Source organism: Chelmon rostratus, chromosome 14, assembly GCF_017976325.1.
Source record: "Chelmon rostratus isolate fCheRos1 chromosome 14, fCheRos1.pri, whole genome shotgun sequence".
Lineage (NCBI taxonomy): Eukaryota > Metazoa > Chordata > Actinopteri > Chaetodontiformes > Chaetodontidae > Chelmon > Chelmon rostratus.
In genome coordinates this window covers 14,253,191-14,270,891 of record NC_055671.1, presented here as the reverse complement: position 1 = coordinate 14,270,891, position 17,701 = coordinate 14,253,191, and the positions used below count along the sequence as shown (strand labels likewise).

General features: G+C 41.1%; 1 protein-coding gene across 1 annotated transcript; it reads right to left on the bottom strand.

Annotated features, from left to right (window-relative positions):
- Nucleotides 1-10,207: 10,207 nt before the first annotated feature.
- LOC121616880 (high mobility group protein B1-like) lies at nucleotides 10,208-14,275 on the bottom strand. Its single transcript, XM_041951723.1, has 5 exons — nucleotides 14,180-14,275; nucleotides 11,702-11,862; nucleotides 11,386-11,531; nucleotides 11,039-11,213; nucleotides 10,208-10,899 (listed from the first exon to the last, which is right to left on the bottom strand). Exons 2-5 carry the CDS (start codon nucleotides 11,846-11,848, stop codon nucleotides 10,747-10,749), a joined length of 621 nt encoding a protein of 206 aa, XP_041807657.1. The 5' UTR covers nucleotides 11,849-11,862; nucleotides 14,180-14,275; the 3' UTR covers nucleotides 10,208-10,746.
- Nucleotides 14,276-17,701: the final 3,426 nt, after the last annotated feature.

Here is a 17,701-nt window from a genome sequence, read left to right as displayed (position 1 = left end):
TTTGTGCTACCATGAGACAGGAGTTTGGAATTGTGGAAAGTTATCGTTGTGACAATAATCTTATTTTCCATCTCCATCTGCTCGCATTACGAAATAATCTTTCAGGAATGTTTATTTGAGTGGCAGTCACAAAGCCTCCGAGGATGATGTTGCACCGCCAGTCGAGCAGGTTTAAACTTTTCTGCATTTTTGTTTTTTGCCCTGAGCGCTCCGTGCCAGCACTCCATCACGTCAACCGAGTGTGTTTGTTTTGTTGGTCTGAATGTGGCCTTACTCTTCAGTGTGTCGAAGGTTGCTCCCAACAAACAGGGGGCAGCATATCACCGCTAACTGCAGCTCACTATACGCTGTGCTGTAGCTATCATGTAGTTCCTATCTGCCATTAGCGAGCTAACTCAGTTAGCCATGCAGCTCGTGGCCCTATTAGCTGCCTGGGGTCTGAACTGACTGACAGCTCAGAGCACAAGTATGCACAAGTGACATTTTGACATGCCATAATAGGAGAAGCACAGCGGTAAACAACCAAATGAATGATGGCTGAATTCCATTTAGCTGCTTCAGTTTTAGCGACCAATCACAGTCACTCTGTCATGGCTTACTGGGAAATAGAACAGAACCCTTACTGATGTTTTTAGCGACATATGTGCTTGTGCTGCTATCTAAGTCTGATGTGAAAAAAACAATGCCTGTCAGCGTCTCCACCTACCAGTGGCTAATTTCATCCGCCTCCTGCCTGGTGCTGGGCAGGTAGCGCACAAGCACTGAGGCTTCATTAACTACATTTGTGCTGTATGTGGGCTTCAAAACTCATTATTTTCCGTTTTGAAGCCTGAAAACTATGCAGGGCTGCAGAGCTTGATGCAATTCTCCGTGGGCTTGTAACAATTAGCTACCTCTTTTGCATCATGCATTGTAATTCAGTGTCAAAGATTTTAACGAATGCAGTTTTAATGTCTGTAAAAACGTTGCAAATGTAGCATCTTGTTGGTACTTAAGGCTGTAAATGTGTACATTTCCGGCTCACTTTCTGTGCTGGAGAGAGACACATGAAAGTGGAGTGTTCTGTTTTCCTGTCTATGCAAACAATCCAAGCTTTCTTAAGGTTACTTTAAGATTAAAACATCAGGTTTGGTGGCCTTGATGGCTTGTTTGTTCAGTCTGTTTAATGTAGAGAGCCATACAGAGCCAGGCCAGTCCTCTAATTAGTGTATATGAAGTGCTGAGCTACAGAAATGCCTTATTTGCAATTCCCAACTGGGAAATATTTTTATATTGCCTCTGTGCTTACTGTATAATCAGTGTAAATCAAACCTAAACTGGGCTGATGTGAAGACCTGATTACCTCATTCAGTCTTTCCAGTCTCAACATGCTCTGCACACTGAGGCAGCCGCATACCAAAGCATTTTTTTTCCTTTTGCACATCAATACCAATCACTCTTCCTGTGCACGTCCTGTAACCCTCCCTCCTCCTCATCTCATTTTCTCCCGTTAATGTTTTTTTTAAATGTTTCCCTCAATATTAAATTAAGACAATACTCTGCAACTGCTTTGGCATTTTAGCATCATCTCGAGCTTGATTTGTTGGTCTGTGGTAATGAAACGGCCCCACGCGCTCATGCAATACAAACTGACTGGACGACGTTAGTGACAAAGGTATTGATTACAGATCAATAAATGGATGTTTAACACTGCTGTTGCGAGCGCATGTCTTCCATTTTCAATGTTCATTTGTTTCCAATCTGCTCTCCAGTTTGTCAGTGCTAATCACAGCACTCCCACTCTATTCACAGTGTTTGTCATCACAATAAAACATCACAGTTGAGCTTTGCTGTTACTATTATTCTTAGCACATAAGTGAAAATCTATATAACTAACACCCTGGCAGTAAATATTACTATGTGCTTGCTGCTTCCACAGCTATGAAGCACGAGGCTGTAATGTACACGTCTGATCCTGGAAGCAACGCTTTCTCCCTCTTTGCTGAAGCTTGCTGACGTACGGGGTGAGTGAACTCACACATTAAAGGTTAAAGGTACTTGCATCTGAGTAGGACCCTGTTCAGAGCTCAGATCCACAGGGAGGGCTCAGGTCCTGAAGCATTGCTGAAAATGGACGTTGCAAAACATTTTTGTCGAGCTGGTTTGGCTCTGCTGTGTTACAACTACATCATGGATTACACAACAACGTGATGTATATAAAGAAGTACAGAACGATCCCAGACCGTCACAGCCACATGCTGAACATGCTTAGCCAGAAAGAAAGAGTACACATTTTTTGTACCTTGTCAGTGTTTTTAAAGACCAATCCAAGTTTTCTCTACTAGAAAGTTTTTGTCTGCAGCCATGCTATATATGTGCTGCTGCATATAAAGAGCTAAATGCTAACATCAGCATAAACATGTTGATGTTCACCATGTTGGTTCAGTGTGCTAACATTTCCTGAGTGGAGCTGAACACAAAGCATTAACTGGAATAACTGTAAATATTTCAGTTACGATCAAAGTATTAACGTATCAGTCTCAGTGCCTCAGTGGACAGTGTCTGGCTCTACTCATCACTCAGATAATAAATTCATGCTCTGTACATCAGTACATGCACCAGTATATCAACATGACTTCTCTCATCAGATTATACACAAGTCTGGGTCTGAACGTAAGATTTAAATTTAGGGCAGGTTAAGTGTTTGAAAAAATGAAAAGTCAAACAGCTTTTCCATTTTCATTTTAACATGGTCATCAAACACCCTTATGATTATGTGAAAATGAAAATGCAAATTGGATTAATTCATTTTCATTTTATTATTTACCCAAATAACAAACACATAAATGGAAAATTATAATGCTATTGTGGAATTCCATTTTCATTTTCATGTTTGAATTGTCATTTTAATAAAGATAAAGAAAGACACCCTATAATCAGACATAATGTCCTCCTGCAAATAACCTCTGAGCCACTTCTTAACCGGCTTGAAACCTCCCAACCTGCTTGTGGTTTGACGATTTCCTGGCAATCTAGTCCACAAATTCACTTCCATGTGGAGAAAAGTTCCCTTCCCCAGGTTACTCTTCACCTGAGCGGAGCAAAATCAGCGGAACTGCCTCGAGTGCGATGGCTGTGAGTACGAGTGATGGCACCAGATGAAAAGTTTAAGGGATCAAAGTGATGAGTTTGTCCCGAGGGGGACATGAGCGCCTGGACCAAATTTCATGGCAATCCATCCAAGAGGTGTTTCACTCCAAACTGCTGGTGGCGCTTGAGGAAAAGTCATTGGCTCTCCAAAGTTGTTGGGATTTGTTGTCAGGGAATCATGAAAGTCTTTTCCTGGCGTGGTGGTGTCCACTTAAAGAAAAGGGCTGCTGAACGGTGATATTCTGAGTGATCACCTGTCAGCTCTCTTGACTCACCTTTAGCATAATTCTCTGTATTTTATCTGACTTTACCAGAGGAAACTTCATGATTAGTCACTTTCTTTGTCTTCTGTTCTCTACGCACTAGTACAACACACTATTCTGTAATACACTGCACATTTCCTTCTCTGTACCAGCTATAAGTCAATACACAGTTAGTACACCAGGTCATGTAAACACATAAAAACACAAGCACATATGCCTCTATATTCACTGCCAGCATGCCAGTCCTGTTTCATACAGAAGACACACGAGCACACACACACACAAACAGAGAAAAGAGGCGTATAATGACTCACGAGATACAACCATGAGTGCAGGATGACAAATCTGATTTCACAAGAACTCAACATTTGTGCAGCTGCCCACTCGAGCGTTTGCAACACTTTGTTCGTTTAAAAACACAAGAACGTGCCAACACTATGTGCCGCTGTCTTTCACATACACAGACAAGCATGTATAAAAATGAGCATGATGATGAGAGCTGAATCAGCGGCGAGAGACTTGTCTCCCACTTAGAAAAATTTTGATTTACTCACATAGTTTTTAGTTTTACTCACTTTCTGGTGGAAAAAGACACAAAACTTTAGCCAGAATTGTGTTTTTCTGAATCAGAAATGGAAAAAAAAAAATGTTATTATTATTATATAACACAGTTGTAAAGTCTAATCTGTGCATTTTCTGAAACAAATGATAATAATCCTTTTTCAGAAAGATTATAAAAATTCTACAAACTTGAAACTTGAATGTTTGGTTTACATCCTGTGTCTGTCTTTGACTTCACACCTTTTGATCATCATTTCAGATAAGCTGTGGGAGCCAGGGCTGAAAAATGAGAGCAGGATGTCAGTTTGTAACACCTGCCGCCAGACATAAATGTGAAACTGGTGCTGAAACTGACACCAATAAAGAACTGAGACTCGAAACTGCTGCTTCTGAAAAGAAAGAAGAGAGATATACAGCGAAGATTTACATAATTGATTTACATAATATGACTGTGCGATCCTTATATTTTTCTCATGTGTTGGTTGTAGAAACCACAGGTGGGTTGTGATCATGGTGAGTGAGGTGCATGAAAACCACAGGGTCGCCTTGGCCTTTGCAACAGCACCACCCAGTGGAGGAAAAGGTTTATGACAGGATGAACTGTGTGTGTGAAAAGATGGTGCAGAAACTTCTTTCACAGCCACTTCAGAGCATGTCCTCATCCACGGCCGTCACATAAAAACTGCTATTACTCTGAAAAGCTGGTCAGCTCAGGCAGAGTGCTGAACCTCGTGCTCCATGACCTCAGGGAACCAGCCCTCACATGATTGGTGCAGAGGGGGGCTGGTACTGAGAGGATACGCCTGATTGGTCCCTAACCTTGAATCACAGTTGACATTCAGCAGCAGACAGTAGTTTGACTGATATTCTTTTTAAAGTTGGAGATAGTGATGAAACATGCCACCCCACGGCTATATCAAACATGTCTTTGTGTGAATATCTGTGTGTGTGCGTGTATGTCCACGAGGGCCTGAATACTATTAAACACTGTACATTGCAAGTATTCTGTTGTACTTGGCAAAAATATATGTATTTGTATTTTGTGCTTTTGTCACATTTTGCATGTGGAATGATCCATCTGAAAAGCCTCTTTGTTCCTTCACACACTTCAAACACTAACAATATACTGCTAGTATGGAAAATGTGGGTTTATACTCATGCATGCACACATAACATAAAACACATTGTTGTTGCTGTAATAAGGACTTGCCATAGAAAAGAAGAAAGAAAGAACACAACTCGCTGAATCACAATCCGATGGGACGTCTCCTCTCTTATCCAGAAAAAAGCAATTAATCAAAAGCCATTGGGCCGGTCTTCTGCAGAGCTTGATATGCTCACTTCAGTGAACACAAACTGGGTTATGATGTGCTTCTCGTGCTGGCTGCAGGCTCCTGACTGTGCAAAATGCCTTTTGAAAAAGTAGTTGTTTTCCACAGATTTGTTGTTGAGTAGAAATGACTTTTATCAGGTCTGGGTCTTCACTACGGGGGGGGGGCTGATCATAGCGCCCTGGTCTCTGCTGAGACTTTAGGGTTCGGCACTTGCAAAATGAGCCTTTGTGCACTTTAGAGACAAATTTCTCAGCTGGGGAATCAAACTATGTGTTGTCAAAGGCACACCTAGCGTACAGGTGGGTAGGAAAGGAAAAATCAGAGTTCCTGCACGCTGTCAGCACAGCAGACATCAAATCCCTGTCATGAAATATAATGTGAAGATGCTGTCTTCATGATGGAGCCACGGGCTGCAACAACTAATCAAAAGGGGAACCAAACCTCAAACACCTGAGACTATTACCACCAATTGATAAAAAAAAAAAATTAAAGTTGAGAAAAGCAAAATATTTCAAAATCCAAAAAGGAAACAGGAAAAAAAACACACACACACAAACACAGGAAAAGGGGAAGCAGATCAGCCAATAACGAGTCCAACTGGAAAACAATCAAACCACACCAGGAATCAAACAGCTCAAGCGGCTACACAGAAGATAAGAGTCATGATGATGATGGCATATGCAAAACATCTGTAGAAAATTTTTCTTTTTTTCCTTTCCCTTGTTATTTTGTTTTGCACATCCCAGCCAAAGACGTGCAATAATAGAGCTCAATGCACTGTGTGTGTACGAGGGAGGGAATAATTAATAATTAGCACGAGGCAAATCCAATCCAAATAACTAAAGATGCATAAAGAGGAAATGTAGAGAGAAAATATAAAGCCAATGAAAGGTTACCTGGCATTGTAAGTGAGTATTGATGACATGAAACAATGGAGATGTTATACATTTGATTTCAAACTGTTCTCCAGTGACTGATCTCTAGCGCTGTGTTGATATTGAAAAGCAAATGAAAATCCTGCTCAGACTTATAGGACATAAATGAAGGTCTGAGAACTGACTGATTTCATACAAACAAACACACAAACATTAAAGATATTGGCACTATTAGCACCTAAATAACATTAGAACTGTTACAACATATGGATAAATGAAACTTTAATATAATTCTACAGAAAGGACAGACGTCAAGAACAGGGAATTTATGAAATTCTTTCTCTTTTAACATTGGTGACAAATGTAGAGCAAACGCTGCTTCATCAGTGCATGACGGGGGTGGTATGACAGGGATGGAGGTTTTCTCCCTCCCCGGGTACTTACTGATGACTAAGGTGGTGTATGGCAGAGATCCAGGACTGACACGGAAAGTGTCAATGCGCAAACAAACGAACGGCGGCTTCATTTGATCGCTCACAGTAGACGAGAAGAAGCCACGGCTGTGTTTAATAATGCACAAAATGTATGATAATTCTGCTTTAGCCAGGCAAAGCAGTCTAATGCAGGTTCAGCACCCAGATTGTCCTAATGAAACACACACATGCACACATACATACATATTCAGTTAAAAATCTCCTCATCAAGCAGAAGTTATAGTAAACGAGCCACAAGATCATTTGCATGATCTACCATAAAAGCCACTTTCTCCTGGCTTTCGGGGGATGCTGCTGGTGGCGCAGGAGGTGACACGAGGTCAGCAGGAGAGATCAGACTGAATCATTGTTTTGCCCTGCTGACAAAAATAAAACTAACACCCGTTAAAGGACGCAGACACGGTGAAAACACACCGCTTTTAATGATTCGGGATGAAGAACGTTTCTGCTTTGCATGAGCTGCAGAAGTTCCCATTCAGCTCCAGGTGGAGATAAAATGCAGGCGGGGCATTTAAGGATTCATGACCCATAATAAATCTTGTGGAGAAGGGTTTCTATGTGCATCTTCCATCAGAGTGCAGCTGAATGAGGTGCTTCTCAGCTCGAGGGCAGCGACAGTCTGGTGGAATAGTGTGAGTATCCACATTAACCTTGAACAATCAACAGCGCCTGCCTCGACTTTGTCTGTCTCACTTCACTGAGAAGAACCTTATGTTTGCTGGTTAATTTGATCAGTGTTGAGTGTGATATGAATTCTGTTGCCAATCTTTCACTGCCTCTTGAGTCTAATTTGTATAAATATTCTGTGTGAACACAGAGTTTGCATTACTGGTGACAGTTTTTAGGTAGATATTCTTTACTTGAGTACTTTAAATTGAACAGTACTTTATACTGCTAATACTCTTCATTTCAGAGTGAGATATAGTACTTTTTACTTCACTGCATGTATTTGACAGCAATAGTTATGCAGCACATTAAGATTTTACATTCAAAACATTTAAAATATAATGCATTTTTGAACACTGAACAACCCAACAGTATATATTGGGAAGTACATAAAGTTCCACCTTCACCTGCAACATTAAAATTCTGATTTAACATCAATATGTCAATAATAATCAAGTAATATCACTCTTCTAGTTGTAGTAATTGAAATTGCATTGAAAGTGCTACTGAAATGAATGTATGTATGTATAGCCAGGGAAATGTACTTAAAGTATTAAAAGTAAAAGTACTCAATACAGAAAAGTGTTCCATGTGACTGTCATACTATTATATCATTAGAGTATTATTACTCGTGCATTAATATAAAAGCAGGCTTTTACGGTTGTAGTTAGTTGAAGTGGAGCTCATTATTAACTATTTTGTATAGGACAGCAACCAAAGATTATTTTGGATTAATATGTTGGTTTTCTCCATTAACTGATTGATTGTTTTGTGTATGAAAATGTACAAAATAGTGAGAAATGCCGACACATTTCTGAAGCTGGCACCGTGAAATGATTTGGTATGAAACATTACTGAAATTACAAAATAGGTGCCAATTCATGATTCTTTTATAAACTACTCATGTGTTTTGTGTGCAAAAATATTTGTTTCTATCGTGAATAATAACTAAAGCTCTCAGATAAATGTAGAAAAAGGAAAAAGTAGAATATTTTCCTCTAGAAAGTGGCATGAAAAGAACATACTCACGTAGAGAACAAGTACCTCAGATTCATGCTTAAATACAATACTTAAGTAAATATCCTCAGTTACATTCCATCATTAAAAATTCCTACTGTACTTAAAGTAACATATTTCAATCATTTTTCCACTACTGACTGATTATTTCACCTTTTACTCAGGTCCAACATGGATTGAAAATCGGCTGTGATGTGGAACCCCTACTGATGCCAGTCTTGGTGCAGTTGCATGACTGTGACCACTAGGTGTCGCCCGGACACCGCTGATTGGAGCGCAGTGTGCTCAGTGGACACCAGGTGGCTGGGATTAACGGGCTCCGGAGCCGGCAGTGGCGCTGTGCAGCTAAGCCTGCTACACTGTATGCGCACTTCTGGCCTGTACAGGCCCGTAAAGACGCTGATCAACAGCTGAGAGCAGCCACGACGAGCTGAACTGCTCCAGCACAGTCCCCCCTCCTGTCCCTGCCTCTCACCAGCGTGGCCCACTGCAATATGAAAAGTACAGTCTGTTGGCCAAGTCAGTGGATGTGAGTGTGAACATTCAAATCTGCTGCAACTGTAAGCAGGCCATGTTGCATATTGCACAGAGAAACGACAGGGAAATACTAATCAGCAGTGACAGCAGCTTGCAGCTCGTCACATGTTCGGTGACTGTATATGGTTGCCTCAAGTTAGCTTTGCTATTTTGCAGGAACAATAGCAGACAACACATCCATGATATGACCCAATGTTAGGGAGGGGAGTTAGATAATTCCCCCCCTGGCTGCCATCTTCCGCTGGATTTGAATTTAATGGTAAAAACAGGCATCATCAGTAGGTGTGAGGACTGATCAGGGATAGCAGGAGGCCATGTCACCCTCTGGGGCTGGCTGGGCTTGATCAGAGCGGTGCAGAGGTCAGCTGCTGCCCTGTGTCTGCCTGCTCCACACCAGGGCTCATTCGGCGGGCCAAGGCTGACATGAGCGCAGAGACTGGGGAGGCACGGAAGAAGACGCATCCTTGTAATTTACACCACAGATGAGAGACGTGTCTGCGCTGCTCTTTTCTATGAATACTTTCGTATGCTCAGGCTGAGAGATGGTAGCCCCCCCTGCCTGAATAAGCCCTCTCCCATGGGGGAAACTGTGTTGTTGACACCACAATGTACAGTATGTGTGTGTGTCTTTTAGGTTTGGATTGCAGTGCTTCGTACACACAGCCATATTCTTATGTCACAGGGTTTTTCAAAGCACATAATCCTTCTTATATAAATGGTCTTTTTTTTTTTTTTTTTTTTTACCCTGGATAGGACCTAGAGAGTACGTGAGAGATGAAGCAGCTGTATCTAAATAAAACAGGAACAGTCAGTGATGCATGTTGGCATGCAGGGCAGTCAACAATGCTACTTTCAGTGCACCTCCACCAGGGCAAGGAGCCTGGGTACAGCTCGTTTGCATACGACCACAGCAGGCTAAGACGCACACGATACATAAACTGTTTTGGTGATGAGTCACACTTCGTCGAGGCCTGGGTCGTTAGATGACTTCTCGCTCTATTTAATTGTCTCCCAGCATCGTGATGCCAACTCCATTTTACTTTACTGAGTAGGCAGCCATGCAAGTCAACACGCAAGACTCACCTCCAGAGATAAAAATTAATGACGCTAATGTTTTAAACTTTTACTGAACACAACGGCCTCAGTCATAGCTGTTTACTTCCTAGCAGAAAACGCCTGTTGTATGAAATTTAAGTCTACTGTGGATTGTTTGTCAGTCGCACTGACACACCACTGCTGAAAACAGTTTGTTTTGATAAAAACAGACCTTATTATCCTCCTTATCTGACTGCTCTTCCAGACAAGACAGTTACACACATTACAGAACAGACTTATTAAAAAAAATGTTTATTGACATCAGAAGCAATTTAAATTTCAACAATAAACAAGGCGTTTTTTTTTTATTTTTGCTATTACAGTGGTACGTAAAGATCAGTAAAACAACTGTGATACGTCAATTTTGATAACATGTCATTTAAAATAAAAACACACAGGAAAAGGAGGAAAAAAAGGAAGAAACACTCAGATCTAACTCAGAACGTTTTTTTATGTGCTGTGCACCTCTAGCTAGGGTAAATACTGTAAGCCCACCCCTTTACACTGTACCAGGCAGGATAGTGGTCTAGGAACTATCACTGAAAAAATAAGACTGGCAGAAAGATACAGACACGACACTTGTGTAGTGTTAACTATACAAAAAGGAGAAAAAAACTGTACAGCATAAAAACAACTGATATACACAGCCTTTTTTGTTGTTTTTTTACCCCTTGGATACTAACATATTTTCTTTCAATAAGTGAAGTGTGTACAAGGGGGTTAAATGCTTTAGAAACAAGAAAATGACCACTATATACTGTATGTCGCTCGCCATCTACTCGTCATCGTCGTCATCGTAATCTTCCTCCTCCTCCTCCTCATCTTCATCCTCGTCGTCGTCGTCATCTGCCTTCTTCTCTACCTTGGCCGGGGCTTTTGCTGCCGGTCCGGAGCCTGCTTTGGTCTTCTGGCGATATGCTGCAACTTCCTGCAAAGGAGGAATGAAAGTATGTTGAAGTGGCGTTGGCATCAAATCGAACAGCCGTTTGTAATCGAAGCTCATAAGAGGGAGCTGCTCAACGGGAACAAATCAGCATTTGGGAAACATGCAGATCGTCATCTCTTACCTTCTCATACTTCTCCTTCAGTTTGGCAGCCTTCTTCTCAAAGGGCTGCTTGGCCTCTGCGCTGGTGCTATTCCACATCTCACCCAGCCTCTTGGCCACATCTCCGATGGACAGACCGGGGGCTTCGCTTTTCACCTTAGGGCGGAACTCTGAGCAAAAGATGAAGAAGGCAGATCTGGAAAGAGAAGAAGAAAGAATAAGCTTATCATTTACAAAACACTCTTCATATTTTGTCCTTATAACACAAGTCAGCTGCTCCTGAATCAGACTTGCTTTGCTCTGCAGGAAGAGACCCTTTCAAGAACAAGAGGCGATACAGTTATTAACTTTAGGCATGCAGGACTTACGGGGGTCTCTTGGGGGCATTGGGGTCCTTGTACTTCTTCTTCTTGCCTCCCCTGACTGGAACGTAGCTCATCATCTCCCTCTCATAGCGTGCCTTGTCCTGCCTGGCCAGGTCCTCAAATTTGCCCTTCTCCTTGGAGGACATTGTCTGAAAACAGAGGTAACTTTTAACACCCTGGGCACATAAGTACTCCCTATGTTTCAAATAAGTCACAAGTTATTGAACATCCTGCACCTGAAATATACACATGCACACCAATTTAAAGTGGCACACAGTCCACAACTTTATAAGATCATCATCCATCCATTTTCTCCTACCTTCCATCGCTCGGAGCACTTCTTGGAGAACTCGGCAAAGTTAACCGAAGCGTCGGGGTGCTTCTTCTTGTGCTCCTCCCTGCAGGTCTGGACAAAATATGCATAGGAGGACATCTTGCCCCTTGGCTTCGCTGGATCTCTCCCCATCCTGATGACCGTATCTAAAAACAAACGTTTCAAGGATAGATTAGCAGCGTAACTATAGAAGTATTCTAAACTATTTTTATTTAAGGGCTGGGGTGTTGTGATAAATGGCTCAAATTCTGCATTGTAAAAGCATTATACACACCAGAAAAAATAAAAAACGTGGATTCCTGAAAATGCATAATTCTGATAACTATCTCTTCAAACAATTATTCTAAATATAGATCATTATAAATATTGTATTGTTTGCATTTACGGTTGTAACCCACCCACCATGTTCCATGCACTACATAATAGGCACGTCTTGTGTTTCTCTCCATTGGCCGTAGTATTGATAGCGCTGCTGAAGTGACCCGCCCTCGCTGCTGTCAAACTGCACTAAGTTAGGACCCGCTAATTCAGTCCGCTAAAATAAAACCGATCAGCACGCGCGGGGCTAACGCAACGAAAACGACTCTATTTATTGATGCAATCTGTGCTGTGGCCTTTACATAAAAGTCACTGATCCGTGGTCAACTCCCATTTTGGTGGTTTAAATCTGGCTCAACACATCGCTACAGATTCAAGACGGAAATCACATAAAACACCCATAAATATATTTCCCCTGCAGGGATATGCTTGCCCGTGCGCATAAATTTCACAAGAAACGGCGAAAGTTTCAAAAGCGCAACCGCATAACATAAACTATAGCCCTCCGTGGGACTATAACAGTGGACTTGGCTTTACAGAAAGAAAAAAAAAACTCGTGTTTTTGGGAAAAAAAAACACCCTCAAACCTCATCTGTGATAAGAATAGGCCCTCAGGAAAGCCCCCGTTTCATTCATGTGATGTTTTCATCAAACAAATAACTTTGACACAAAAAAGACACAAATTACAGATAAATGCATATTTATTGAAAATAAAACACTTAAAGCTGCGATCCGATGTGATTAAACAGTCGTCTCCTGTTTGTCTTTCTATTCTCTTATTCTGGAAATAATTCGCCATCTAGATCTAAAACGTTTAAAAGCGACATTTTTCCCTTTATATTTTCCTATTAAATGCTACTGTAACTCCCAGTTAAACTGCGTCGAGCGAAGTAGTAATGGCGCATAGGCTTTCGTTGAGGAAAAGGAGGTCAACAACGACGGCAATATTTCTTCTTCCATTTTGTGAGAATGCCTTCTTCATGAAAGAAAGTCCCCCTCAAATGTCTCCTCCCGCCTCCCAGTTCGCTTTGCAACTCGACAAATATGTCTAAAAAGCCGGCGATCTTGACAAAATATTTCCCCGATTGATTCCTATTGCACTAGCCGGTTTGTATAGTAATACATTGGGTCTGCACTGTGTCTATGAGCGGGCTGTGCTACTGACTTGGTTTCTATGAGCTCCTAATGGCCGCTCGTCTTCATCCACTAACATGGAGAATATGGCTCCTTCTCTTTGTGTCAACGCACAGCCATTGCACTGCATGCAATAGAGGGCAGAGCGACCGCGGCGACCACTCCATTTCAATCCCCGATTTAAACGTTTTCCGAGCATCGGAAAAATCTCGCAGCGGTGTCGTTCGAATCACGAAAGGTTGAATTTTCTTTTGCCGTCGTTAGATGTTATAGTTACGGGTTTGTTTCTCGAGAAAACACGGTTAGAAAAAGTTGAACCGAACTGCGCCTCTGTCACTGGCTTCCCATTCGCCTCGCTGCCTTGCCTCCTATGCGAATACAGTCAGCCATTACAGTAAAGCGCAGATCGTGAGGTAATTTTTTCACCGTCTTGTCGGGTGTATTGCAGCAAACAAACACAGGCCCTTACGTATTTTGAAACAGTCTCTCTTTTTCTTTTGTTTTTGGAAATTTTAACGTTTGTACCAAAAACCCGCACGCTTCACATGACAGGCATTCAGCTTCGCAATGCACTGCAATGCCAATGGCTAGCTAACGGTGAGTCTTCTACCATTGTCGCTAACCGTGTTGTCCGCTAGACATTCCTGAATTTTTACGCGATAACTACCGTTTGATTCGACTCCATTTTGTGAAAATGACACGACAGTAATATACAAAATTATTCTTATTTGACGAAATCAACGGTTTTCGTCGAGTTTAGTAAAGGTTAATATTCATTTCTTCCTTTTTACAGAGCGTCTGGTCCACACTCCTAGGCAGGGTAATGTAATGTTACCTGCTCAGCGCCGGCTATTTTTTGTTGTTTTTTTGAGGGTTCCCCGCAATAAAATTATTTGCAAACATCACAAGGCTTCATATTCGACTATGGCGAACACACAAGTAAGATATTTAGAAATGTTATCGTCATTCTCATCGTAACGAACACTTAAAATTTCCGTGTGTGATACTTACCTAGGGACTATCGCTGGATCTCAATGCTCTGCAATGGCTGTGTGTGAGGGAACATAGGCGATACGCAGTGTCTTCACTGCTCAGCTCTCTAACATTACTCTCGGCGGGGCTCTCGCGCCATTGGCCAGTGCTCAGTCTGGCGCTCCTCCGATTGGACAGAGGCTTTTCATTGTCCTAATAGAAGACGAGGTCCGATTGGCTCCCTTTTGTGAAACGTCACTGAAGTTTTCCGAGGCGCGTGGATACAAAAATATTTCTGTCCGAGCATGCTGGAGCTGGTAGTAGTGTAGTGTGTTTGCCATAGTATTGAATTCACTACGTTGAGCACAGTGTACAGTAGGCAAGTTAAATGAATGAGACAACGTGGAGCGCTTGTAGTCAGTGAACGAGGCAGCTGTGAAATGTTGTCCGATTGTGCTGGACGGGCTGTCCCCCTCTTCATCAGCCGCCTCTATTGTACATTCTCCTCAATACACGTGAGCTTATTTGCAAATTATGACTTTGAAAATGCATGAGGAGAACATCGCGTATTCACGTGTAAAAGACAGAAGACTCACTTGCTCACCCCATACGCGATAGTTACGTACTGGATACGCAATTTTAAGGTATTTTGGCTCTGAGTTAGAATGAAAACAAAATAACAATTCAGTTAATGGACTACCGTTTAATTACTGTATAAGCCATGGTTGTCGTTTTCATCCCTATATTGAGAAAACGTAACCACACTAAACATGCCAAACAGTGTTTTCTTAGTCTTTCCTACAAGTATACATGGTAATCACTTTTAGTAGGCAGTCATTCAATTCTATAGCTATGTTTATGAGCCTACAGTTCCTATTAAGAGGAGTATGTAGCAACAGACATCCAATAATTCTAAATACACATAATAGGTATTCTAGACCCAGAGATTCATTGTTTTTATTTTCTCAGCACAAATTTTCCTCCCTCATTTTTAAAGGCTTTATATGCAGTGGCTAATTGAAAGATGAAAGTGTGCTCATCCCTAATTAAAGACTCAAGGGAATCAAAGAGCTGCCAAAGTTAGTGGATAAAGCAGTTTTTAAGGGAGAAATCTGTCAATATTTTAAATCTAGAGATTTTTCTTATAATGACATGAAGTATCGCTCGTATGCCTGTTGTTCTGCAATAATATATGCAAACATTTTTCTTTTGCAAATGTTTTGCTAATTGCAGGACCCATAGATATAACATGTCTGTGAGTTAGCCTCAAAGCAGTGGGCCTTTCACTCACAGCTGACACGGTGTTCTGTGCAATCAAAAGGTTAGAGCCCTAAATTATTATATTAAATTAAACTGGAAAGAGATGGGTGTGTGGAATCCATTCATTTAAATGCAACACTGTTGCCAGTCATATTATATACTGTACACAGATCAGGGCTTTTGATTCAGTTCATAGATTTTTTTTTTTTTTTTTTTTTGGGAAAATACAAGCTGTGCTGGTCCAGATCAATACCTAATATTTTAATATTAACAAGGTCTTAATATTTGATAATTTTATACAGATTACCATAAAAAGTGTATAATATAGCCAATCACATAAGGTTTTAACAGTTTTTCACCTTTTTTTCCTCTCATATGTACTGATTCGACTTCGACAGCGTTCTGAAACCGCATTTTGTTGCATCGCTGTTGTACAGTTGAACAATTCTGCTCATTAGCTCTGTCAAGAGGTGATGTGATTGTGTATTTGTTTGTTTGTCTGCCATGGTAGATCTTAAAAACTAAGGTTACATTTGCATGAAATTTGCTGCGCACATTCATGATATTCATAGAAACATACGTCAGTGAGTTTGATGACCCCTGTGACCTTGCTCTAGCGCCACCATCAGACAAAGATTAGAATTTATTTAATGAGTGTGTCTCAGACAGCCTGTCTTTACGGTATCTCCTGAGCAGTAACACACAGACACTAAACCTGCTGCACATTAGTATAAGTGAACATAAGGGAGGGTAATGACTTACATATTACAATACTGATTTTTGTGACCTGGTGACTTGATCTCTAGTAACACCATAGGCAAAACTCTCAGATACAGACAAACGACAGATTGTGTTGGCCTGCCTTCTAAAATTTCAGGCAAGTGATTTCAGGCTGTGTAAGTAGCCTTCCTCAGGATAACTTGCTTACACTGCCCAAAGTGGAGCTAATGGAATTATCTGACTTTAAAGGCTTGTTTGTGTGTTTAAATGTGGTTGGGGGGGGGGGGGGGGGGGGGGGGGGGGGGGGGGGGGGTCCTAGAATAGAGAAAAGGTCCATGATCATTAGAAATTGGAAATTGTCACATGCCCACTGAAGATAATATTATATGTGCCTCAGAAATTAATAATCATTTTATATATCCTGTTAATGAGGAATGGGAATCTAAGAAATATGCTTCTTAGCAGCCAATGTAGAAACAAAGAAAAATGGCTGACACAGAGTTTATTCTTATCCTTGAATTAAGAATGGGACGGGTGAACTGATTCCAAATGCCAATCACAACCCAGACTCAGGCCACATGTCTGCCTGTGATGCTGCCTGTCTGTGTCTCATTTTGCATCAGGAGATGCCACGGCAGAAAGCTATAGCCTGCTCATGAGGCTAGGAGGCGGCCGGTTTATGCATTCTAATGAGCGCTGCCTGGGAAAAATATGCAAATTCATTTTGTCATCAAGAGGAAAATAGAGGACAGGAGAGCAGCAGATACAGGAGGGGCTTAAGGGAGGAGGGCACATGCAAGAGGCGGGATTGGTAGATCTGGATGTGCATGTCTATGAATGTGTGTGTGGGTTTGCGGGGTACAAGAACAGGAGGTGTGAGAGCTGGGCTGTATTACCAGAACCAGAATGAGGGACATATGTAACCCCCATCCCACCCCCATCCAACCAGCTCCACCCTTCTGCCTCTTAAGAAGCCATATACAGTAGGTCCTCAAAGGAAATAAATAGATAATAGTCCACCTCATTAAAAAAAAAAAAAAAAAAAAAGAAGTATATAGACTAGATAAGGGCCAAATTTATACAGGCTCCTAGTTAAAAATCTAAGTATCTCAGGGGACATACTGCTGTATATCTGAAATAGTAGAACAGAAAATTAGGCCAATCAGTTAAATTTTGACAATCAGTCCATCATTTTGGTCTGGATAGTCTTCTGTTTCATATTAGTTTGAAATATATCAGTTCTGCTGGTTCTGATTGACTCAGACTAAACTTAAGGGTAACTGATTTTTGTTAGATAAAAAAGTACTAATACTAAAAATATACATTAATGATAATAAAGTTGAAAAACTATATTGAAAATTATATTTGCAACCATACCTGTTGTATTTTTAGCCTACGTTAAAAGTGTTTTTTATATTTCAGTTTTAAAAACATGGCAAGCAACATTTATATATCCGTTCCTCAAAAAGATGCCTTTGAATACAATGAATAATATTAGTAATTACTTGGGCCTATTTCAATTAATTAATGATAATAATGTTCATTAATAACGTGATTAAATGCTTTGTGAGATCTTTTAAC

What these genes read in the sequence shown, in the direction of transcription:
- LOC121616880 (XM_041951723.1), bottom strand. Translation starts at nt 11,848, where the DNA reads ATGGGGAGAGATCCAGCGAAGCCAAGGGGCAAGATGTCCTCCTATGCA. An exon ending in AATGCCCCCAAGAGACCCCC is followed by an intron (nt 11,214 to 11,385) that starts GTAAGTCCTGCA and finishes TTCTCTTTCCAG; the next exon opens with ATCTGCCTTCTTCATCTTTT. An exon ending in TGAAGGAGAAGTATGAGAAG is followed by an intron (nt 10,900 to 11,038) that starts GTAAGAGATGAC and finishes CCTCCTTTGCAG; the next exon opens with GAAGTTGCAGCATATCGCCA.